The sequence below is a fragment of the Hippoglossus hippoglossus genome, chromosome 17, assembly GCF_009819705.1.
Source record: "Hippoglossus hippoglossus isolate fHipHip1 chromosome 17, fHipHip1.pri, whole genome shotgun sequence".
Taxonomy (NCBI): domain Eukaryota; kingdom Metazoa; phylum Chordata; class Actinopteri; order Pleuronectiformes; family Pleuronectidae; genus Hippoglossus; species Hippoglossus hippoglossus.
In genome coordinates this window covers 24,250,752-24,276,204 of record NC_047167.1, presented here as the reverse complement: position 1 = coordinate 24,276,204, position 25,453 = coordinate 24,250,752, and the positions used below count along the sequence as shown (strand labels likewise).

The 25,453-nt window shown below is 48.3% G+C and overlaps 6 gene segments (V, D, J or C); all 6 read right to left on the bottom strand.

Annotated features, from left to right (window-relative positions):
• Positions 1-2,197: 2,197 nt before the first annotated feature.
• On the bottom strand, positions 2,198-3,079 carry LOC117778620. The segment is given in 2 exon segments: positions 2,198-2,638; positions 2,851-3,079. Coding segments are annotated over 2 exon segments (426 nt in total).
• Positions 3,080-5,865: 2,786 nt separating this feature from the next.
• On the bottom strand, positions 5,866-6,890 carry LOC117778622. The segment is given in 2 exon segments: positions 5,866-6,449; positions 6,662-6,890. Coding segments are annotated over 2 exon segments (426 nt in total).
• A 6,151-nt stretch (positions 6,891-13,041) lies between these two features.
• Positions 13,042-13,691, bottom strand: LOC117778615. The segment is given in 2 exon segments: positions 13,042-13,494; positions 13,616-13,691. Coding segments are annotated over 2 exon segments (441 nt in total).
• Positions 13,692-15,001: 1,310 nt separating this feature from the next.
• On the bottom strand, positions 15,002-15,907 carry LOC117778618. The segment is given in 2 exon segments: positions 15,002-15,442; positions 15,655-15,907. Coding segments are annotated over 2 exon segments (426 nt in total).
• Positions 15,908-16,405: 498 nt separating this feature from the next.
• On the bottom strand, positions 16,406-17,325 carry LOC117778624. The segment is given in 2 exon segments: positions 16,406-16,846; positions 17,059-17,325. Coding segments are annotated over 2 exon segments (426 nt in total).
• A 6,596-nt stretch (positions 17,326-23,921) lies between these two features.
• LOC117778621 lies at positions 23,922-25,176 on the bottom strand. The segment is given in 2 exon segments: positions 23,922-24,362; positions 24,575-25,176. Coding segments are annotated over 2 exon segments (426 nt in total).
• Between the last annotated feature and the right edge of the window lie 277 nt (positions 25,177-25,453).

The following is a 25,453-nucleotide window of genomic DNA, read 5'->3' as shown; positions in this document are numbered from 1 at the left end:
CTTGTTTTCCAAACCAGGTCCGTTGGATCACCTCAGTGAGTGCACTCCTGGCTCTCAAGCATTCGGCCCTCATTCTGTTGAGGTATGAGTCCCAGACTTTCCTCAGCGTTGAGATCCAGAGTGTCTGCTCACACGAGTGATCCTGCCGACAACGCCAAAATTGTGGTGGCAGTTTCTGTTTAATAATGATACTCTATTGTATAATAATACACACATAACATTGTCTCTAGGAAAGTTCAACTAAAACACCTGCAGGTGGGCTCACCCCACACAGCCACCTAGTGTGACGTGTATAGAATGAGCACAGAGCACAGGAGAATCACTTCACTTATACAATCAGAAGCCCCTCCCCGCGAGGAGCCAAAAGGTATTCTTCAGCCTCTTGATGTCTGACCAGGTTGGGCAGAGTTCCTGTCTCAGATCTCCGTCCCAGACCCCTGGTGTGCCTTTCTGGTGTGAGACAATCTGTCTCCGAGATCCCCTATCTAGATCTACAACATCAAAAGACTCAAGTCCTGTATACAATGCAGAGTTCCCCTCACCCATCTCTATCAGACACACTAAGTAACCCCTGCAGTGAAGCATTTGCTAAGACACACATGTGAGGGCCATAAACACTTCCTTCTCCTCTGCAACTTTTGTAAGTCACAGAAACACATTTGTTATCTACTTCTTCTAAATACATATCTGTTCTTCTATTAAACATTACACAAATGCAAAATCTGCCATTACAGTCACTGACGTGGATTTGCTGCTCATGTGAATCCTCATACAGTTTTTCATCAGCAGCTGTAACCACGATGACTCTGATGAAACCGGAATGATCAGAATCCATCTGATATGAAGCGGTGGTTTGAATCCCACTTCCCTCCTCTTTGGAGACGAGGCAGATCTGTGTGCTCAGGTTTTTGTACAGCCTCTTCTACACTTTGTATCACTGTGTGTAGAGCACAGTAGTACAGAGCGCTGTCTGCCAGGGTTAGGTTGCTGATGGTCATTTCAGTTGATGATCTGGTTGTTTTGGATTCGTATCGTTTATCAGGATTATGTTGTTCATCACTCCATGACCTCGCTCCTTTGTAGAGAAGAAGCTGAGGAGCCTGAAGGTCAGAATCATGTCTGTACCAGAAAAGATAAACCTGTTCTGATGTTGTCTCATAGTCACATGTGAGTGTGACAGGTTGTCCTTCTCTTCTACTGACTTCATTTTTGAGAGGATAGATTTTGTCTGCAGCTGTTAGTCCTGAAACAGAAGAGAGAGTGAAGGAGACCAACATTGTTCATGAGGTTGAGACCAAAAGACAGTTTTACAGAAACTGCTCCACTGGAGCTGAGGTCCAAACTACATCACACAGGACGTCATGACAAAGATCATTATGGGATTGAAACAGGCAAATATCATCTATTCCACAGGTTCAGTGAGACAGAGATTAGTTGTAAAACTCACCTATGAAGGGAGATAAAAACAAAAAGAGGTGAAGCAACATGTCTTAGTCTTCGTAGTTGAAGCCAAACAGATGATCAATGTTCTTCCACTGCAGTAGAATGAAACAACTCAGCAGCCTCTCTGCTGCACAGTCGTCCTCAACATCAAGCTGATTGTGCTTTTACTTCCTCCAACATCTCTGCACTGGACACTCCAACAATCTCATTGGTCGAGTTGGACTTCAGTGGGCGGGGCCAGTCCTTATTCTGTTAGTGTTTGGTCTTTATAACAGAAGTTACAGAAAGTAGCTGAGATGATTTAAAGCGTCCGTCACTTTAAACAGTTTGCCAACACAACAATAACCTGTTTTAAACTCCTAAAGTAGCAACGACAGTTTTTCATAATAGTTAAACTTTATTCTTCTGATAAAGAAAAAAAAGCTCAGTGTCACTTTTATGATTAACATGAACCAACAGAGTAGATTTGATTTCACCTGGTTTAAAGACATTTAGTGACGAGTAAAAGGATCTAAGTTCTAGACTCACACAAAGTTTGAAGGTCTTTGAAACCAAAACTCCACATGTGACAAACCTTCTGTCATAATCACTGGACTTCAGTGTAATTTTACTATAAACATGTTCAACAAAACCATGAAATTGATGTTTTTTAGACAAATAATGATCCAAACTCAACATGTAAACTGAAGAAGAGAGGACCCAGCATTGAACCCTGTGGTACACCACACATTTAAGAAATATCCTACAAACCTGATGATTGTCAGAATTTGTTTTATTGTGAAACAAACGTCATCACAAACCACTGAGGTTTAACAGTGAGTGACTCCCTCTAGTGGATGATGAGGAGTATTGTCTTTGCTCCACAGGTTTTTGTACAGAGTTGTGTAGTTTCCTGTCACTGTGGGCTGCAGAGCACAGTAGTACACAGCAGAGTCTGTCACTGCAGCAGAGGAGATCTGCAGTTTGACTCGTTTCTCAGTTTGGTTGATGTGAGCAGAGAAATCAGACAGAGTTGGATGAATGGATCCGTCCTCTGTGATGTAGAGCAGGAACTCTGGTCTGGATCTCTGCTGTTGTCGGTACCACTGGATGTTGGAGATGGATCCGTTATATTTACAGGTCAGGTTGATGTGTCTTCCCTCTGAAACTACTTCTTCAGGACTTTCTGGCGTTATGCTGTACATGGAACCCATGGCTGCAAGATGAGTATTATTCATGTCAGTAAGTCTGAAGAGAATCAAACATCAACAGACTCAACAGGTTCTTGACTTTTTCTTCTAAATGTGAAGATTTTTCCACAGAGTAAATTGTTAAACTCCACAAATAAACCTCCTGTCATGAAATGCAGAAGAAAGATTTAGATAATTCCACAGGTTCAGTGAGACAGAGATTAGTTGTAAAACTCACCTATGAAGGGAGATAAAAACAAAAAGAGGTGAAGCAACATGTCTTAGTCTTCGTAGTTGAAGCCAAACAGATGATCAATGTTCTTCCACTGCAGTAGAATGAAACAACTCAGCAGCCTCTCTGCTGCACAGTCGTCCTCAACATCAAGCTGATTGTGCTTTTACTTCCTCCAACATCTCTGCACTGGACACTCCAACAATCTCATTGGTCGAGTTGGACTTCAGTGGGCGGGGCCAGTCCTTATTCTGTTAGTGTTTGGTCTTTATAACAGAAGTTACAGAACGTAGCTGAGATGATTTAAAGCGTCCGTCACTTTACAGTTTTTCTCGATTGCTTAAGCACGATTTTTAAAACAGGGCCCGGTGTTTCAAAACACTACACACAATCAGCAGAACCCCTTAGATCCTTTGCAAAATGAAACACTCTTGTAAAAACTATACACTAATTTATCAAAACCATATTTTGTTACCATATGAAACACACACGTTTCATATGACTTCATTCTGTTTGAGCCAGTTACACACTGCTGCTGCTAACCTGAAACACTTTTAGCAATTCTACTTCTCAGTGGTTAGAGTACTGTAAGTGAAGTACACAGAGAAAGTGCAAATATACAATAAATTCACCAAACACTACACAAGACCAATGCTGCAGGCTGATGAAAATATAATTTATTTCCCTCCATATTCCCAAATCAGTCAACATGTCAACCTGGAGAATCACAACTAAACATGTCCCAGTCTTCATGCTGCTACAGTCGTGTGCATGACACTGTAAGCTCAGCAAACATCAGACCAACAGAAGATTCTGTTTCCAGTTCAGGTTTCAATGAGGAGTACCTGAGCCTGGGGCCGGAGATCGTGAACCCTCCACCGCCATGCCGAGAAAAACTCTTTGATTGGGTTTAGAAACGGAGAGTATGGTGGAAGGTATGGTACTGTAAACTGTGGCTGGTGTTGAAACCAGTTCTGGACCAGAGCAGAGCGGTGGAATGACACATGCATCTGGTGCATGTGGGTTCCTGCTGTGACGATGTTGTGCAATCGGTCCAAAATGTGAGAACGTGAGGTGTGTTGTAAGGGCCCATATTGGCGTGACGGAGGAGGACCCCATTCTGTGTAATGGCAGCACAAAGGGTGATGTTACCCCCACGTTGCCCTGGGACATTGATTATAGCCCCGTGGCCAATGATATTTCTGCCTCTCCTTGCTTTTGTCAGGTTGAACCCTGCCTCATCTATGTAGATGAATTCATTCGGGATTTCCTCAGCATCCATCTGTAAAACTCTCAGAAATACAGTGAAAGACAAGATTGTGTAGTTCAGCATAGATCTAGTATACAGTACATTTACATTATAAAGGTTACGTGTGCAGTATGCAACATCACAGTGCTAAAGTGAACAATACATACCTCCACATACTCATGCTGCAGCCTTCTCCTCCTCTTCCTCCTCCTCCTCCTCCGTGGATTCCCCCCCTCACCCTCACTCTTCTTCCTCTTCCTCCTTCTCCTCCTCCGTGGATTCCCCCCCTCACCCTCACTCTTCCTCTTCCTCTTCCTCCTTCTCCTCCTCCGTGGATTCCCCCCCTCACCCTCACTCTTCCTCTTCCTCTTCCTCCTTCTCCTCCTCCGTGGATTCCCCCCCTCACCCTCACTCTTCTTCCTCTTCCTCCTTCTCCTCCTCCGTGGATTCCCCCCCTCACCCTCACCCTCACTCTTCCTCTTCCTCCTTCTCCTCCTCCGTGGATTCCCCCCCTCACCCTCACTCTTCTTCCTCTTCCTCCTTCTCCTCCTCCGTGGATTCCCCCTCTCACCCTCACCCTCACTCTTCCTCTTCCTCCTTCTCCTCCTCCGTGGATTCCCCCCCTCACCCTCACTCTTCTTCCTCTTCCTCCTTCTCCTCCTCCGTGGATTCCCCCCCTCACCCTCACTCTTCTTCCTCTTCCTCCTTCTCCTCCTCCGTGGATTCCCCCTCTCACCCTCACCCTCACTCTTCCTCTTCCTCCTTCTCCTCCTCCGTGGATTCCCCCCCTCACCCTCACTCTTCCTCTTCCTCCTTCTCCTCCTCCGTGGATTCCCCCTCTCACCCTCACTCTTCCTCTTCCTCCTTCTCCTCCTCCGTGGATTCCCCCTCTCACCCTCACTCTTCCTCTTCCTCTTCCTCCTTCTCCTCCTCCGTGGATTCCCCCCCTCACCCTCACTCTTCTTCCTCTTCCTCCTTCTCCTCCTCCGTGGATTCCCCCCTCACCCTCACTCTTCTTCCTCTTCCTCCTTCTCCTCCTCCGTGGATTCCCCCTCTCACCCTCACCCTCACTCTTCCTCTTCCTCCTTCTCCTCCTCCGTGGATTCCCCCCCTCACCCTCACTCTTCCTCTTCCTCCTTCTCCTCCTCCGTGGATTCCCCCTCTCACCCTCACTCTTCCTCTTCCTCCTTCTCCTCCTCCGTGGATTCCCCCTCTCACCCTCACTCTTCTTCCTCTTCCTCCTTCTCCTCCTCCGTGGATTCCCCCCCTCACCCTCACTCTTCTTCCTCTTCCTCCTTCTCCTCCTCCGTGGATTCCCCCTCTCACCCTCACTCTTCCTCTTCCTCTTCCTCCTTCTCCTCCTCCGTGGATTCCCCCTCTCACCCTCACTCTTCCTCTTCCTCTTCCTCCTTCTCCTCCTCCGTGGATTCCCCCCCTCACCCTCACTCTTCTTCTTCTTCTGACTCCTTCTATTTTGGTTGAAGTCAGGTGAACTCACCTGCTGCATTTGTTTCGTGCTTAAACCTGATTGGTGTGTCTACAATTAAGCAGTCATGTGTTTGTGCACCTGATGGCTGTGTTGAACCAATTGGCTCATGGGGGGGGGGGGGGGTCATTTGACAGTCAGTGCTTTGGAATTGCAAGGAAGTGACATCATGATATACTTCAGTGTCTGATGTATACAAGTGTGTTTAGTGTTTTGCAAAAAGTGTGAGTCTGACATTGTGCTGATAGTGGAGCACATCTGGGCCATGTTCTGCTTAAATTTTACTATAAACATGTTCAACAAAACCATGAAATTGATGTTTTTTAGAAAAATAATGATCCAAACTCAACATGTAAACTGAAGATGAGAGGACCCAGCATTGAACCCTGTGGTACACCACACATTTAAGAAATATCCTACAGAACCTGATGATTGTCAGAATTTGTTTTATTGTGAAACAAACATCATCACAAACCACTGAGGTTTAACAGTGAGTGACTCCCTCTAGTGGATGATGAGGAGTATTGTCTTTGCTCCACAGGTTTTTGTACAGAGTTGTGTAGTTTCCTGTCACTGTGGGCTGCAGAGCACAGTAGTACACAGCAGAGTCTGTCACTGCAGCAGAGGAGATCTGCAGTTTGACTCGTTTCTCAGTTTGGTTGATGTGAGCAGAGAAATCAGACAGAGTTGGATGAATGGATCCGTCCTCTGTGATGTAGAGCAGGAACTCTGGTCTGGATCTCTGCTGTTGTCGGTACCACTGGATGCTGTAGATGGATCCGTTATATTTACAGGTCAGGTTGATGTGTCTTCCCTCTGAAACTACTTCTTCAGGACTTTCTGGCGTTATGCTGTACATGGAACCCATGGCTGCAAGATGAGTATTATTCATGTCAGTAAGTCTGAAGAGAATCAAACATCAACAGACTCAACAGGTTCTTGACTTTTTCTTCTAAATGTGAAGATTTTTCCACAGAGTAAATTGTTAAACTCCACAAATAAACCTCCTGTCATGAAATGCAGAAGAAAGATTTAGATAATTCCACAGGTTCAGTGAGACAGAGATTAGTTGTAAAACTCACCTATGAAGGGAGATAAAAACAAAAAGAGGTGAAGCAACATGTCTTAGTCTTCGTAGTTGAAGCCAAACAGATGATCAATGTTCTTCCACTGCAGTAGAATGAAACAACTCAGCAGCCTCTCTGCTGCACAGTCGTCCTCAACATCAAGCTGATTGTGCTTTTACTTCCTCCAACATCTCTGCACTGGACACTCCAACAATCTCATTGGTCGAGTTGGACTTCAGTGGGCGGGGCCAGTCCTTATTCTGTTAGTGTTTGGTCTTTATAACAGAAGTTACAGAACGTAGCTGAGATGATTTAAAGCGTCCGTCACTTTACAGTTTTTCTCGATTGCTTAAGCACGATTTTTAAAACAGGGCCCGGTGTTTCAAAACACTACACACAATCAGCAGAACCCCTTAGATCCTTTGCAAAATGAAACACTCTTGTAAAAACTATACACTAATTTATCAAAACCATATTTTGTTACCATATGAAACACACACGTTTCATATGACTTCATTCTGTTTGAGCCAGTTACACACTGCTGCTGCTAACCTGAAACACTTTTAGCAATTCTACTTCTCAGTGGTTAGAGTACTGTAAGTGAAGTACACAGAGAAAGTGCAAATATACAATAAATTCACCAAACACTACACAAGACCAATGCTGCAGGCTGATGAAAATATAATTTATTTCCCTCCATATTCCCAAATCAGTCAACATGTCAACCTGGAGAATCACAACTAAACATGTCCCAGTCTTCATGCTGCTACAGTCGTGTGCATGACACTGTAAGCTCAGCAAATATCAGACCAACAGAAGATTCTGTTTCCAGTTCAGGTTTCAATGAGGAGTACCTGAGCCTGGGGCCGGAGATCGTGAACCCTCCACCGCCATGCCGAGAAAAACTCTTTGATTGGGTTTAGAAACGGAGAGTATGGTGGAAGGTATGGTACTGTAAACTGTGGCTGGTGTTGAAACCAGTTCTGGACCAGAGCAGAGCGGTGGAATGACACATGCATCTGGTGCATGTGGGTTCCTGCTGTGACGATGTTGTGCAATCGGTCCAAAATGTGAGAACGTGAGGTGTGTTGTAAGGGCCCATATTGGCGTGACGGAGGACCCCATTCTGTGTAATGGCAGCACAAAGGGTGATGGTACCCCCACGTTGCCCTGGGACATTGATTATAGCCCCGTGGCCAATGATATTTCTGCCTCTCCTTGCTTTTGTCAGGTTGAACCCTGCCTCATCTATGTAGATGAATTCATTCGGGATTTCCTCAGCATCCATCTGTAAAACTCTCAGAAATACAGTGAAAGACAAGATTGTGTAGTTCAGCATAGATCTAGTATACAGTACATTTACATTATAAAGGTTACGTGTGCAGTATGCAACATCACAGTGCTAAAGTGAACAATACATACCTCCACATACTCATGCTGCAGCCTTCTCCTCCTCTTCCTCCTCCTCCTCCTCCGTGGATTCCCCCCCTCACCCTCACTCTTCTTCCTCTTCCTCCTTCTCCTCCTCCGTGGATTCCCCCCCTCACCCTCACTCTTCCTCTTCCTCTTCCTCCTTCTCCTCCTCCGTGGATTCCCCCTCTCACCCTCACTCTTCTTCCTCATCCTCCTTCTCCTCCTCCGTGGATTCCCCCCCCTCACCCTCACCCTCACTCTTCCTCTTCCTCCTTCTCCTCCTCCGTGGATTCCCCCCCTCACCCTCACTCTTCCTCTTCCTCCTTCTCCTCCTCCGTGGATTCCCCCCCTCACTCTTCCTCTTCCTCTTCCTCCTTCTCCTCCTCCGTGGATTCCCCCCCTCACCCTCACCCTCACTCTTCCTCTTCCTCCTTCTCCTCCTCCGTGGATTCCCCCCCTCACCCTCACTCTTCTTCCTCTTCCTCCTTCTCCTCCTCCGTGGATTCCCCCTCTCACCCTCACCCTCACTCTTCCTCTTCCTCCTTCTCCTCCTCCGTGGATTCCCCCCCTCACCCTCACTCTTCTTCCTCTTCCTCCTTCTCCTCCTCCGTGGATTCCCCCCCTCACCCTCACTCTTCTTCCTCTTCCTCCTTCTCCTCCTCCGTGGATTCCCCCTCTCACCCTCACCCTCACTCTTCCTCTTCCTCCTTCTCCTCCTCCGTGGATTCCCCCTCCCCCCCTCACCCTCACTCTTCCTCTTCCTCCTTCTCCTCCTCCGTGGATTCCCCCTCTCACCCTCACTCTTCCTCTTCCTCTTCCTCCTTCTCCTCCTCCGTGGATTCCCCCCCTCACCCTCACTCTTCTTCTTCTTCCTCCTTCTCATCCTCCGTGGATTCCCCCCCTCACCCTCACTCTTCCTCTTCCTCCTTCTCCTCCTCCGTGGATTCCCCCTCTCACCCTCACTCTTCTTCTTCTTCCTCCTTCTCATCCTCCGTGGATTCCCCCCCTCACCCTCACTCTTCCTCTTCCTCTTCCTCCTTCTCCTCCTCCGTGGATTCCCCCCCTCACCCTCACTCTTCTTCTTCTTCCTCCTTCTCATCCTCCGTGGATTCCCCCCCTCACCCTCACTCTTCCTCTTCCTCCTTCTCCTCCTCCGTGGATTCCCCCTCTCACCCTCACTCTTCCTCTTCCTCTTCCTCCTTCTCCTCCTCCGTGGATTCCCCCCCTCACCCTCACTCTTCTTCTTCTTCCTCCTTCTCATCCTCCGTGGATTCCCCCTCTCACCCTCACTCTTCCTCTTCCTCTTCCTCCTTCTCATCCTCCGTGGATTCCCCCTCTCACCCTCACCCTCACTCTTCCTCTTCCTCCTTCTCCTCCTCCGTGGATTCCCCCCCTCACCCTCACTCTTCTTCCTCTTCCTCCTTCTCCTCCTCCGTGGATTCCCCCTCTCACCCTCACCCTCACTCTTCCTCTTCCTCCTTCTCCTCCTCCGTGGATTCCCCCCCTCACCCTCACTCTTCTTCCTCTTCCTCCTTCTCCTCCTCCGTGGATTCCCCCCCTCACCCTCACCCTCACTCTTCCTCTTCCTCCTTCTCCTCCTCCGTGGATTCCCCCCCTCACCCTCACTCTTCCTCTTCCTCTTCCTCCTTCTCCTCCTCCGTGGATTCCCCCTCTCACCCTCACTCTTCTTCCTCATCCTCCTTCTCCTCCTCCGTGGATTCCCCCCCTCACCCTCACCCTCACTCTTCCTCTTCCTCCTTCTCCTCCTCCGTGGATTCCCCCCCTCACCCTCACTCTTCTTCCTCTTCCTCCTTCTCCTCCTCCGTGGATTCCCCCTCTCACCCTCACCCTCACTCTTCCTCTTCCTCCTTCTCCTCCTCCGTGGATTCCCCCCCTCACCCTCACTCTTCTTCCTCTTCCTCCTTCTCCGTCTCCGTGGATTCCCCCCCTCAACCTCACTCTTCTTCCTCTTCCTCCTTCTCCTCCTCCGTGGATTCCCCCTCTCACCCTCACTCTTCTTCCTCTTCCTCCTTCTCCTCCTCCGTGGATTCCCCCCCTCACCCTCACTCTTCCTCTTCCTCCTTCTCCTCCTCCGTGGATTCCCCCTCTCACCCTCACCCTCACTCTTCCTCTTCCTCCTTCTCCTCCTCCGTGGATTCCCCCCCTCACCCTCACTCTTCTTCCTCTTCCTCCTTCTCCGTCTCCGTGGATTCCCCCCCTCAACCTCACTCTTCTTCCTCTTCCTCCTTCTCCTCCTCCGTGGATTCCCCCTCTCACCCTCACCCTCACTCTTCCTCTTCCTCCTTCTCCTCCTCCGTGGATTCCCCCCCTCACCCTCACTCTTCCTCTTCCTCCTTCTCCTCCTCCGTGGATTCCCCCTCTCACCCTCACCCTCACTCTTCCTCTTCCTCCTTCTCCTCCTCCGTGGATTCCCCCCCTCACCCTCACTCTTCCTCTTCCTCCTTCTCCTCCTCCGTGGATTCCCCCTCTCACCCTCACTCTTCCTCTTCCTCTTCCTCCTTCTCCTCCTCCGTGGATTCCCCCCCTCACCCTCACTCTTCTTCTTCTTCCTCCTTCTCATCCTCCGTGGATTCCCCCCCTCACCCTCACTCTTCCTCTTCCTCCTTCTCCTCCTCCGTGGATTCCCCCTCTCACCCTCACTCTTCCTCTTCCTCTTCCTCCTTCTCCTCCTCCGTGGATTCCCCCCCTCACCCTCACTCTTCTTCTTCTTCCTCCTTCTCATCCTCCGTGGATTCCCCCCCTCACCCTCACCCTCACTCTTCCTCTTCCTCCTTCTCCTCCTCCGTGGATTCCCCCCCTCACCCTCACTCTTCTTCCTCTTCCTCCTTCTCCTCCTCCGTGGATTCCCCCCCTCACCCTCACTCTTCTTCCTCTTCCTCCTTCTCCTCCTCCGTGGATTCCCCCTCTCACCCTCACTCTTCCTCTTCCTCTTCCTCCTTCTCCTCCTCCGTGGATTCCCCCTCTCACCCTCACTCTTCCTCTTCCTCCTTCTCCTCCTCCGTGGATTCCCCCCCTCACCCTCACTCTTCCTCTTCCTCCTTCTCCTCCTCCGTGGATTCCCCCTCTCACCCTCACCCTCACTCTTCCTCTTCCTCCTTCTCCTACTCCGTGGATTCCCCCCCTCACCCTCACTCTTCTTCTTCTTCCTCCTTCTCCTACTCCGTGGATTCCCCCCCTCACCCTCACTCTTCCTCTTCCTCTTCCTCCTTCTCCTCCTCCGTGGATTCCCCCCCTCACCCTCACTCTTCCTCTTCCTCCTTCTCCTCCTCCGTGGATTCCCCCTCTCACCCTCACTCTTCCTCTTCCTCTTCCTCCTTCTCCTCCTCCGTGGATTCCCCCCCTCACCCTCACTCTTCCTCTTCCTCTTCCTCCTTCTCCTCCTCCGTGGATTCCCCCCCTCACCCTCACTCTTCTTCCTCTTCCTCCTTCTCCTCCTCCGTGGATTCCCCCTCTCACCCTCACCCTCACTCTTCCTCTTCCTCCTTCTCCTCCTCCGTGGATTCCCCCCCTCACCCTCACTCTTCTTCCTCTTCCTCCTTCTCCTCCTCCGTGGATTCCCCCCCTCACCCTCACTCTTCTTCCTCTTCCTCCTTCTCCTCCTCCGTGGATTCCCCCTCTCACCCTCACTCTTCCTCTTCCTCCTTCTCCTCCTCCGTGGATTCCCCCTCTCACCCTCACTCTTCCTCTTCCTCTTCCTCCTTCTCCTCCTCCGTGGATTCCCCCTCTCACCCTCACCCTCACTCTTCCTCTTCCTCCTTCTCCTCCTCCGTGGATTCCCCCTCTCACCCTCACTCTTCCTCTTCCTCCTTCTCCTCCTCCGTGGATTCCCCCTCTCACCCTCACTCTTCTTCTTCTTCTGACTCCTTCTCCTCCTCCGTGGATTCCCCCCCTCACCCTCACTCTTCCTCTTCCTCCTTCTCCTCCTCCGTGGATTCCCCCTCTCACCCTCACTCTTCCTCTTCCTCTTCCTCCTTCTCCTCCTCCGTGGATTCCCCCTCTCACCCTCACCCTCACTCTTCCTCTTCCTCCTTCTCCTCCTCCGTGGATTCCCCCCCTCACCCTCACTCTTCCTCTTCCTCCTTCTCCTCCTCCATGGATTCCCCCTCTCACCCTCACTCTTCCTCTTCCTCCTTCTCCTCCTCCGTGGATTCCCCCTCTCACCCTCACTCTTCCTCTTCCTCTTCCTCCTTCTCCTCCTCCGTGGATTCCCCCCCTCACCCTCACTCTTCCTCTTCCTCCTTCTCCTCCTCCGTGGATTCCCCCCCTCACCCTCACTCTTCTTCCTCTTCCTCCTTCTCCTCCTCCGTGGATTCCCCCTCTCACCCTCACTCTTCCTCTTCCTCCTTCTCCTCCTCCGTGGATTCCCCCCCTCACCCTCACTCTTCCTCTTCCTCTTCCTCCTTCTCCTCCTCCGTGGATTCCCCCCCTCACCCTCACTCTTCCTCTTCCTCTTCCTCCTTCTCCTCCTCCGTGGATTCCCCCCCTCACCCTCACTCTTCTTCTTCTTCTGACTCCTTCTATTTTGGTTGAAGTCAGGTGAACTCACCTGCTGCATTTGTTTCGTGCTTAAACCTGATTGGTGTGTCTACAATTAAGCAGTCATGTGTTTGTGCACCTGATGGCTGTGTTGAACCAATTGGCTCATGGGGGGGGGGGGGTCATTTGACAGTCAGTGCTTTGGAATTGCAAGGAAGTGACATCATGATATACTTCAGTGTCTGATGTATACAAGTGTGTTTAGTGTTTTGCAAAAAGTGTGAGTCTGACATTGTGCTGATAGTGGAGCACATCTGGGCCATGTTCTGCTTAAATTTTACTATAAACATGTTCAACAAAACCATGAAATTGATGTTTTTTAGACAAATAATGATCCAAACTCAACATGTAAACTGAAGATGAGAGGACCCAGCATTGAACCCTGTGGTACACCACACATTTAAGAAATATCCTACAGAACCTGATGATTGTCAGAATTTGTTTTATTGTGAAACAAACGTCATCACAAACCACTGAGGTTTAACAGTGAGTGACTCCCTCTAGTGGATGATGAGGAGTATTGTCTTTGCTCCACAGGTTTTTGTACAGAGTTGTGTAGTTTCCTGTCGCTGTGGGCTGCAGAGCACAGTAGTACACAGCAGAGTCTGACAGCTGCAGCTTCTGGATCTTCAGAGGAAATGAGGTCTGGTTGACAGCAGCATCCGTTCTTCTGTCCCTCTGTCTTTCTGCTGGATTATCTGCTTGTGTTGAGAAGCGTCGCAGGAGAAGCTTTGGGAAATCGTTGACTTGTTGTTTGTACCAGAGCAGAGTTGGAGTTGGATCATTGGTCTGAAAAGTACAACCCAGTGTGAGAGTCTCTCCTTCAGCAGCAGTGACGCCTCCGGTCGGCTGCATCACTCTGTCGTCTCCATCACACTCTGAGGAAGAACACAACATGTAGAGGAAGAGACAAATCAAGAAAGAGGATTTCTGACTGACACCAGATCAGTAACATGTTCAACTGCTTTACGAGGAATCATGTTGTGTTTTCTTTCTTACTAAAGACCAGAGCAGCAAGAATCATCCAGAGCCGATGTTCCATCTCCACAACAAGGTTTAACTCAACAGGAGAAACTCGCTGATGTTCAACCTTCAGTCTGACACGTGTTCTCCTCACAGCAGCAGCTATCACGCACACCTACTGAGTTATATCGCCCTCTAGTGGAGGTAAGAAGCTGAGGTGAGCAGTGAGGAGAGGAGGCTTCTGGCAGCTGGAGTTTTTGTACAGAGTTGTGTAGTTTCCTGTCACTGTGGGCTTCACAGCACAGTAGTACACAGCAGAGTCTGTCACTGCAGCAGAGGAGATGATCATTTGGATTAGGTTCTGCTCCACTTTAATGCTCAGTCCAGAGGTTGGAGCAGCTACTTGTCCTGAAGCAGAACGTGAGAGGAGGAACTCTGGTGCTTGTCCTGGATACTGTCGATACCAGAAGAAATAATCCGTTGGGTTCACTGTGGTGTAGTTATAGGACAGAGTAACAGTGCTGCCTTCTGCACTGAACTCTTCATTGTTGACCGATCTGAGTTCTTCATGGCTGATTGCTAAAGGAACAAAGTAACTCTGTTATTTAAGGATTCAAAGACAATTCACACTCTGCAGTTTTAGGAATTGAACCTTTTTGTGCTGTATAATGTAACAAACCTGTTAGAGTGGAGAGAAGCAGTAGAGAAGATAGAGACTGATGCAGTGAGAGCATGTTGAATCCAGGTAGTGTTGGTGCTTTGTAGATTGAACTGTGCTGAATATGGAAGCTCCTCTCTCTTCTATAGTTCAGTAGCAGCTCAGCTCCTCCCTGAATCTCTCCGTCTCCTCTTAGATCTGGACTTTCTCTTCCTCCACACTGGTAGCAACAGTTGGTTCAAGCTGCAGCTGGGATTTGTATTTGAGGGATCTTGTTAAACCTGAACTTCAACAAAGGTAACTGAGGTGGTAAAAAGATGGATCCCCTCTTTAAGGTTTGGAAACATGACATGATCATGTTTTATAAACCTAATGATGAGCGGAAATCATTGCATCACTACTACCAACGTCAACTGGTGAGGAAAGAGAGTCTGATCAAATACTAGATGGTAAACATCAGAGGCCAGAACAGAGAGATTTAAATTCAGCTGCTTTCATCAGTTACACAGACAGAAAAAGGATCTAAGTTCTAGACTCACACAAAGTTTGAAGGTCTTTGAGACCAAAACTCCACATGTGACAAACCTTCTGTCATAATCACTGGACTTCAGTGTAATTTTACTATAAACATGTTCAACAAAACCATGAAATTGATGTTTTTAGAAAAATAATGATCCAAACTCAACATGTAAACTGAAGAAGAGAGGACCCAGCATTGAACCCTGTGGTACACCACACATTTAAGAAATATCCTACAAACCTGATGATTGTCAGAATTTGTTTTATTGTGAAACAAACGTCATCACAAACCACTGAGGTTTAACAGTGAGTGACTCCCTCTAGTGGATGATGAGGAGTATTGTCTTTGCTCCACAGGTTTTTGTACAGAGTTGTGTAGTTTCCTGTCACTGTGGGCTGCAGAGCACAGTAGTACACAGCAGAGTCTGTCACTGCAGCAGAGGAGATCTGCAGTTTGACTCGTTTCTCAGTTTGGTTGATGTGAGCAGAGAAATCAGACAGAGTTGGATGAATGGATCCGTCCTCTGTGATGTAGAGCAGGAACTCTGGTCTGGATCTCTGCTGTTGTCGGTACCACTGGATGTTGTAGATGGATCCGTTATATTTACAGGTCAGGTTGATGTGTCTTCCCTCTGAAACTACTTCTTCAGGACTTTCTGGCGTTATGCTGTACATGGAACCCATGGCTGCAAGATGAATATTATTCATGTCAGTAAGTCTGAAGAGAATCAAACATCAACAGACTCAACAGGTTCTTGACTTTTTCTTCTAAATGTGAAGATTTTTCCACAGAGTAAATTGTTAAACTCCACAAATAAACCTCCTGTCATGAAATGCAGAAGAAAGATTTAGATAATTCCACAGGTTCAGTGAGACAGAGATTAGTTGTAAAACTCACCTATGAAGGGAGATAAAAACAAAAAGAGGTGAAGCAACATGTCTTAGTCTTCGTAGTTGAAGCCAAACAGATGATCAATGTTCTTCCACTGCAGTAGAATGAAACAACTCAGCAGCCTCTCTGCTGCACAGTCGTCCTCAACATCAAGCTGATTGTGCTTTTACTTCCTCCAACATCTCTGCACTGGACACTCCAACAATCTCATTGGTCGAGTTGGACTTCAGTGGGCGGGGCCAGTCCTTATTCTGTTAGTGTTTGGTCTTTATAACAGAAGTTACAGAAAGTAGCTGAGATGATTTAAAGCGTCCGTCACTTTAAACAGTTTGCCAACACAACAAGAACCTGTTTTAAACTCCTAAAGTAGCAACGACAGTTTTTCATCATAGTTCAACTTTATTCTTCTGATAAAGAAAAAAAAGCTCAGTGTCACTTTTATGCTTAACATGAACCAACAGAGTAGATTTGATTTCACCTGGTTTAAAGACATTTAGTGACGAGTAAAAGGATCTAAGTTCTAGACTCACACAAAGTTTGAAGGTCTTTGAGACCAAAACTCCACATGTGACAAACCTTCTGTCATAATCACTGGACTTCAGTGTAATTTTACTATAAACATGTTCAACAAAACCATGAAATTGATGTTTTTTAGACAAATAATGATCCAAACTCAACATGTAAACTGAAGATGAGAGGACCCAGCATTGAACCCTGTGGTACACCACACATTTAAGAAATATCCTACAGAACCTGATGATTGTCAGAATTTGTTTTATTGTGAAACAAACGTCATCACAAACCACTGAGGTTTAACAGTGAGTGACTCCCTCTAGTGGATGATGAGGAGTATTGTCTTTGCTCCACAGGTTTTTGTACAGAGTTGTGTAGTTTCCTGTCACTGTGGGCTGCAGAGCACAGTAGTACACAGCAGAGTCTGTCACTGCAGCAGAGGAGATCTGCAGTTTGACTCGTTTCTCAGTTTGGTTGATGTGAGCAGAGAAATCAGACAGAGTTGGATGAATGGATCCGTCCTCTGTGATGAGGAGCAGGAACTCTGGTCTGGATCTCTGCTGTTGTCGGTACCACTGGATGCTGTAGATGGATCCGTTATATTTACAGGTCAGGTTGATGTGTCTTCCCTCTGAAACTACTTCTTCAGGACTTTCTGGCGTTATGCTGTACATGGAACCCATGGCTGCAAGATGAGTATTATTCATGTCAGTAAGTCTGAAGAGAATCAAACATCAACAGACTCAACAGGTTCTTGACTTTTTCTTCTAAATGTGAAGATTTTTCCACAGAGTAAATTGTTAAACTCCACAAATAAACCTCCTGTCATGAAATGCAGAAGAAAGATTTAGATAATTCCACAGGTTCAGTGAGATAGAGATTAGTTGTAAAACTCACCTATGAAGGGAGATAAAAACAAAAAGAGGTGAAGCAACATGTCTTAGTCTTCGTAGTTGAAGCCAAACAGATGATCAATGTTCTTCCACTGCAGTAGAATGAAACAACTCAGCAGCCTCTCTGCTGCACAGTCGTCCTCAACATCAAGCTGATTGTGCTTTTACTTCCTCCAACATCTCTGCACTGGACACTCCAACAATCTCATTGGTCGAGTTGGACTTCAGTGGGCGGGGCCAGTCTTTATTCTGTTAGTGTTTGGTCTTTATAACAGAAGTTACAGAACGTAGCTGAGATGATTTAAAGCGTCCGTCACTTTACAGTTTTTCTCGATTGCTTAAGCACGATTTTTAAAACAGGGCCCGGTGTTTCAAAACACTACACACAATCAGCAGAACCCCTTAGATCCTTTGCAAAATGAAACACTCTTGTAAAAACTATACACTAATTTATCAAAACCATATTTTGTTACCATATGAAACACACACGTTTCATATGACTTCATTCTGTTTGAGCCAGTTACACACTGCTGCTGCTAACCTGAAACACTTTTAGCAATTCTACTTCTCAGTGGTTAGAGTACTGTAAGTGAAGTACACAGAGAAAGTGCAAAAATACAATAAATTCACCAAACACTACACAAGACCAATGCTGCAGGCTGATGAAAATATAATTTATTTCCCTCCATATTCCCAAATCAGTCAACATGTCAACCTGGAGAATCACAACTAAACATGTCCCAGTCTTCATGCTGCTACAGTCGTGTGCATGACACTGTAAGCTCAGCAAATATCAGACCAACAGAAGATTCTGTTTCCAGTTCAGGTTTCAATGAGGAGTACCTGAGCCTGGGGCCGGAGATCGTGAACCCTCCACCGCCATGCCGAGAAAAACTCTTTGATTGGGTTTAGAAACGGAGAGTATGGTGGAAGGTATGGTACTGTAAACTGTGGCTGGTGTTGAAACCAGTTCTGGACCAGAGCAGAGCGGTGGAATGACACATGCATCTGGTGCATGTGGGTTCCTGCTGTGACGATGTTGTGCAATCGGTCCAAAATGTGAGAACGTGAGGTGTGTTGTAAGGGCCCATATTGGCGTGACGGAGGAGGACCCCATTCTGTGTAATGGCAGCACAAAGGGTGATGGTACCCCCACGTTGCCCTGGGACATTGATTATAGCCCCGTGGCCAATGATATTTCTGCCTCTCCTTGCTTTTGTCAGGTTGAACCCTGCCTCATCTATGTAGATGAATTCATTCGGGATTTCCTCAGCATCCATCTGTAAAACTCTCAGAAATACAGTGAAAGACAAGATTGTGTAGTTCAGCATAGATCTAGTATACAGTACATTTACATTATAAAGGTTACGTGTGCAGTATGCAACATCACAGTGCTAAAGTGAACAATACATACCTCCACATACTCATGCTGCAGCCTTCTCCTCCTCTTCCTCCTCCTCCTCCTCCTCCGTGGATTCCCCCCCTCACCCTCACTCTTCTTCCTCTTCCTCCTTCTCCTCCTCCGTGGATTCCCCCCCTCACCCTCACTCTTCCTCTTCCTCTTCCTCCTTCTCCTCCTCCGTGGATTCCCCCCCTCACCCTCACTCTTCCTCTTCCTCTTCCTCCTTCTCCTCCTCCGTGGATTCCCCCTCTCACCCTCACTCTTCTTCCTCATCCTCCTTCTCCTCCTCCGTGGATTCCCCCCCTCACCCTCACCCTCACTCTTCCTCTTCCTCCTTCTCCTCCTCCGTGGATTCCCCCTCTAACCCTCACTCTTCTTCCTCTTCCTCCTTCTCCTCCTCCGTGGATTCCCCCTCTCACCCTCACCCTCACTCTTCCTCTTCCTCCTTCTCCTCCTCCGTGGATTCCCCCCCTCACCCTCACTCTTCTTCCTCTTCCTCCTTCTCCTCCTCCGTGGATTCCCCCTCTCACCCTCACCCTCACTCTTCCTCTTCCTCCTTCTCCTCCTCCGTGGATTCCCCCTCCCCCCCTCACCCTCACTCTTCCTCTTCCTCCTCCTCCTCCTCCTCCGTGGATTCCCCCCCTCACCCTCACTCTTCTTCCTCTTCCTCCTTCTCCTCCTCCGTGGATTCCCCCCCTCACCCTCACTCTTCTTCCTCTTCCTCCTTCTCCTCCTCCGTGGATTCCCCCTCTCACCCTCACCCTCACTCTTCCTCTTCCTCCTTCTCCTCCTCCGTGGATTCCCCCTCCCCCCCTCACCCTCACTCTTCCTCTTCCTCCTTCTCCTCCTCCGTGGATTCCCCCTCTCACCCTCACTCTTCCTCTTCCTCTTCCTCCTTCTCCTCCTCCGTGGATTCCCCCCCTCACCCTCACTCTTCTTCTTCTTCCTCCTTCTCATCCTCCGTGGATTCCCCCCCTCACCCTCACTCTTCCTCTTCCTCCTTCTCCTCCTCCGTGGATTCCCCCTCTCACCCTCACTCTTCCTCTTCCTCTTCCTCCTTCTCCTCCTCCGTGGATTCCCCCCCTCACCCTCACTCTTCTTCTTCTTCCTCCTTCTCATCCTCCGTGGATTCCCCCCCTCACCCTCACCCTCACTCTTCCTCTTCCTCCTTCTCCTCCTCCGTGGATTCCCCCCCTCACCCTCACTCTTCTTCCTCTTCCTCCTTCTCCTCCTCCGTGGATTCCCCCTCTCACCCTCACCCTCACTCTTCCTCTTCCTCCTTCTCCTCCTCCGTGGATTCCCCCCCTCACCCTCACTCTTCTTCCTCTTCCTCCTTCTCCTCCTCCGTGGATTCCCCCCCTCACCCTCACCCTCACTCTTCCTCTTCCTCCTTCTCCTCCTCCGTGGATTCCCCCCCTCACCCTCACTCTTCCTCTTCCTCTTCCTCCTTCTCCTCCTCCGTGGATTCCCCCTCTCACCCTCACTCTTCTTCCTCATCCTCCTTCTCCTCCTCCGTGGATTCCCCCCCTCACCCTCACCCTCACTCTTCCTCTTCCTCCTTCTCCTCCTCCGTGGATTCCCCCCCTCACCCTCACTCTTCTTCTTCCTCCTTCTCCTCCTCCGTGGATTCCCCCTCTCACCCTCACTCTTCCTCTTCCTCTTCCTCCTTCTCCTCCTCCGTGGATTCCCCCCCTCACCCTCACTCTTCTTCCTCTTCCTCCTTCTCCGTCTCCGTGGATTCCCCCCCTCAACCTCACTCTTCTTCCTCTTCCTCCTTCTCCTCCTCCGTGGATTCCCCCTCTCACCCTCACCCTCACTCTTCCTCTTCCTCCTTCTCCTCCTCCGTGGATTCCCCCCCTCACCCTCACTCTTCCTCTTCCTCCTTCTCCTCCTCCGTGGATTCCCCCTCTCACCCTCACCCTCACTCTTCCTCTTCCTCCTTCTCCTCCTCCGTGGATTCCCCCCCTCACCCTCACTCTTCCTCTTCCTCCTTCTCCTCCTCCGTGGATTCCCCCTCTCACCCTCACTCTTCCTCTTCCTCTTCCTCCTTCTCCTCCTCCGTGGATTCCCCCCCTCACCCTCACTCTTCTTCTTCTTCCTCCTTCTCATCCTCCGTGGATTCCCCCCCTCACCCTCACTCTTCCTCTTCCTCCTTCTCCTCCTCCGTGGATTCCCCCTCTCACCCTCACTCTTCCTCTTCCTCTTCCTCCTTCTCCTCCTCCGTGGATTCCCCCCCTCACCCTCACTCTTCTTCTTCTTCCTCCTTCTCATCCTCCGTGGATTCCCCCCTCACCCTCACCCTCACTCTTCCTCTTCCTCCTTCTCCTCCTCCGTGGATTCCCCCCCTCACCCTCACTCTTCTTCCTCTTCCTCCTTCTCCTCCTCCGTGGATTCCCCCCCTCACCCTCACTCTTCTTCCTCTTCCTCCTTCTCCTCCTCCGTGGATTCCCCCTCTCACCCTCACTCTTCCTCTTCCTCTTCCTCTTCCTCCTTCTCCTCCTCCGTGGATTCCCCCTCTCACCCTCACTCTTCCTCTTCCTCCTTCTCCTCCTCCGTGGATTCCCCCCCTCACCCTCACTCTTCCTCTTCCTCCTTCTCCTCCTCCGTGGATTCCCCCTCTCACCCTCACCCTCACTCTTCCTCTTCCTCCTTCTCCTACTCCGTGGATTCCCCCCCTCACCCTCACTCTTCCTCTTCCTCCTTCTCCTCCTCCGTGGATTCCCCCTCTCACCCTCACTCTTCCTCTTCCTCTTCCTCCTTCTCCTCCTCCGTGGATTCCCCCCCTCACCCTCACTCTTCCTCTTCCTCTTCCTCCTTCTCCTCCTCCGTGGATTCCCCCCCTCACCCTCACTCTTCTTCCTCTTCCTCCTTCTCCTCCTCCGTGGATTCCCCCTCTCACCCTCACCCTCACTCTTCCTCTTCCTCCTTCTCCTCCTCCGTGGATTCCCCCCCTCACCCTCACTCTTCTTCCTCTTCCTCCTTCTCCTCCTCCGTGGATTCCCCCCCTCACTCTTCTTCCTCTTCCTCCTTCTCCTCCTCCGTGGATTCCCCCTCTCACCCTCACTCTTCCTCTTCCTCCTTCTCCTCCTCCGTGGATTCCCCCTCTCACCCTCACTCTTCCTCTTCCTCCTTCTCCTCCTCCGTGGATTCCCCCTCTCACCCTCACTCTTCCTCTTCCTCTTCCTCCTTCTCCTCCTCCGTGGATTCCCCCTCTCACCCTCACCCTCACTCTTCCTCTTCCTCCTTCTCCTCCTCCGTGGATTCCCCCTCTCACCCTCACTCTTCCTCTTCCTCCTTCTCCTCCTCCGTGGATTCCCCCTCTCACCCTCACTCTTCTTCTTCTTCTGACTCCTTCTCCTCCTCCGTGGATTCCCCCCCTCACCCTCACTCTTCCTCTTCCTCCTTCTCCTCCTCCGTGGATTCCCCCTCTCACCCTCACTCTTCCTCTTCCTCTTCCTCCTTCTCCTCCTCCGTGGATTCCCCCTCTCACCCTCACCCTCACTCTTCCTCTTCCTCCTTCTCCTCCTCCGTGGATTACCCCCCTCACCCTCACTCTTCCTCTTCCTCCTTCTCCTCCTCCATGGATTCCCCCTCTCACCCTCACTCTTCCTCTTCCTCCTTCTCCTCCTCCGTGGATTCCCCCTCTCACCCTCACTCTTCCTCTTCCTCTTCCTCCTTCTCCTCCTCCGTGGATTCCCCCCCTCACCCTCACTCTTCTTCTTCTTCTGACTCCTTCTATTTTGGTTGAAGTCAGGTGAACTCACCTGCTGCATTTGTTTCGTGCTTAAACCTGATTGGTGTGTCTACAATTAAGCAGTCATGTGTTTGTGCACCTGATGGCTGTGTTGAACCAATTGGCTCATGGGGGTGGGGGGGGGGTCATTTGACAGTCAGTGCTTTGGAATTGCAAGGAAGTGACATCATGATATACTTCAGTGTCTGATGTATACAAGTGTGTTTAGTGTTTTGCAAAAAGTGTGAGTCTGACATTGTGCTGATAGTGGAGCACATCTGGGCCATGTTCTGCTTAAATTTTACTATAAACATGTTCAACAAAACCATGAAATTGATGTTTTTTAGACAAATAATGATCCAAACTCAACATGTAAACTGAAGAAGAGAGGACCCAGCATTGAACCCTGTGGTACACCACACATTTAAGAAATATCCTACAGAACCTGATGATTGTCAGAATTTGTTTTATTGTGAAACAAACGTCATCACAAACCACTGAGGTTTAACAGTGAGTGACTCCCTCTAGTGGATGATGAGGAGTATTGTCTTTGCTCCACAGGTTTTTGTACAGAGTTGTGTAGTTTCCTGTCACTGTGGGCTTCACAGCACAGTAGTACACAGCAGAGTCTGTCACTGCAGCAGAGGAGATGATCATATGGATTAGGTTCTGCTCCACTTTAATGCTCAGTCCAGAGGTTGGAGCAGCTACTTGTCCTGAAGCAGAACGTGAGAGGAGGAACTCTGGTGCTTGTCCTGGATACTGTCGATACCAGTAGAAATAATCCGTTGGGTTCACTGTGGTGTAGTTATAGGACAGAGTAACAGTGCTGCCTTCTGCACTGAACTCTTCATTGTTGACCGATCTGAGTTCTTCATGGCTGATTGCTAAAGGAACAAAGTAACTCTGTTATTTAAGGATTCAAAGACAATTCACACTCTGCAGTTTTAGGAATTGAACCTTTTTGTGCTGTATAATGTAACAAACCTGTTAGAGTGGAGAGAAGCAGTAGAGAAGATAGAGACTGATGCAGTGAGAGCATGTTGAATCCAGGTAGTGTTGGTGCTTTGTAGATTGAACTGTGCTGAATATGGAAGCTCCTCTCTCTTCTATAGTTCAGTAGCAGCTCAGCTCCTCCCTGAATCTCTCCGTCTCCTCTTAGATCTGGACTTTCTCTTCCTCCACACTGGTAGCAACAGTTGGTTCAAGCTGCAGCTGGGATTTGTATTTGAGGGATCTTGTTAAACCTGAACTTCAACAAAGGTAACTGAGGTGGTAAAAAGATGGATCCCCTCTTTAAGGTTTGGAAACATGACATGATCATGTTTTGTAAACCTAATGATGAGCGGAAATCATTGCATCACTACTACCAACGTCAACTGGTGAGGAAAGAGAGTCTGATCAAATACTAGATGGTAAACATCAGAGGCCAGAACAGAGAGATTTAAATTCAGCTGCTTTCATCAGTTACACAGACAGAAAAAGGATCTAAGTTCTAGACTCACACAAAGTTTGAAGGTCTTTGAGACCAAAACTCCACATGTGACAAACCTTCTGTCATAATCACTGGACTTCAGTGTAATTTTACTATAAACATGTTCAACAAAACCATGAAATTGATGTTTTTTAGAAAAATAATGATCCAAACTCAACATGTAAACTGAAGAAGAGAGGACCCAGCATTGAACCCTGTGGTACACCACACATTTAAGAAATATCCTACAGAACCTGATGATTGTCAGAATTTGTTTTATTGTGAAACAAACGTCATCACAAACCACTGAGGTTTAACAGTGAGTGACTCCCTCTAGTGGATGATGAGGAGTATTGTCTTTGCTCCACAGGTTTTTGTACAGAGTTGTGTAGTTTCCTGTCACTGTGGGCTGCAGAGCACAGTAGTACACAGCAGAGTCTGTCACTGCAGCAGAGGAGATCTGCAGTTTGACTCGTTTCTCAGTTTGGTTGATGTGAGCAGAGAAATCAGACAGAGTTGGATGAATGGATCCGTCCTCTGTGATGTAGAGCAGGAACTCTGGTCTGGATCTCTGCTGTTGTCGGTACCACTGGATGTTGGAGATGGATCCGTTATATTTACAGGTCAGGTTGATGTGTCTTCCCTCTGAAACTACTTCTTCAGGACTTTCTGGCGTTATGCTGTACATGGAACCCATGGCTGCAAGATGAGTATTATTCATGTCAGTAAGTCTAAAGAGAATCAAACATCAACAGACTCAACAGGTTCTTGACTTTTTCTTCTAAATGTGAAGATTTTTCCACAGAGTAAATTGTTAAACTCCACAAATAAACCTCCTGTCATGAAATGCAGAAGAAAGATTTAGATAATTCCACAGGTTCAGTGAGACAGAGATTAGTTGTAAAACTCACCTATGAAGGGAGATAAAAACAAAAAGAGGTGAAGCAACATGTCTTAGTCTTCGTAGTTGAAGCCAAACAGATGATCAATGTTCTTCCACTGCAGTAGAATGAAACAACTCAGCAGCCTCTCTGCTGCACAGTCGTCCTCAACATCAAGCTGATTGTGCTTTTACTTCCTCCAACATCTCTGCACTGGACACTCCAACAATCTCATTGGTCGAGTTGGACTTCAGTGGGCGGGGCCAGTCCTTATTCTGTTAGTGTTTGGTCTTTATAACAGAAGTTACAGAAAGTAGCTGAGATGATTTAAAGCGTCCGTCACTTTAAACAGTTTGCCAACACAACAAGAACCTGTTTTAAACTCCTAAAGTAGCAACGACAGTTTTTCATCATAGTTAAACTTTATTCTTCTGATAAAGAAAAAAAAGCTCAGTGTCACTTTTATGCTTAACATGAACCAACAGAGTAGATTTGATTTCACCTGGTTTAAAGACATTTAGTGACGAGTAAAAGGATCTAAGTTCTAGACTCACACAAAGTTTGAAGGTCTTTGAGACCAAAACTCCACATGTGACAAACCTTCTGTCATAATCACTGGACTTCAGTGTAATTTTACTATAAACATGTTCAACAAAACCATGAAATTGATGTTTTTTAGAAAAATAATGATCCAAACTCAACATGTAAACTGAAGATGAGAGGACCCAGCATTGAACCCTGTGGTACACCACACATTTAAGAAATATCCTACAGAACCTGATGATTGTCAGAATTTGTTTTATTGTGAAACAAACGTCATCACAAACCACTGAGGTTTAACAGTGAGTGACTCCCTCTAGTGGATGATGAGGAGTATTGTCTTTGCTCCACAGGTTTTTGTACAGAGTT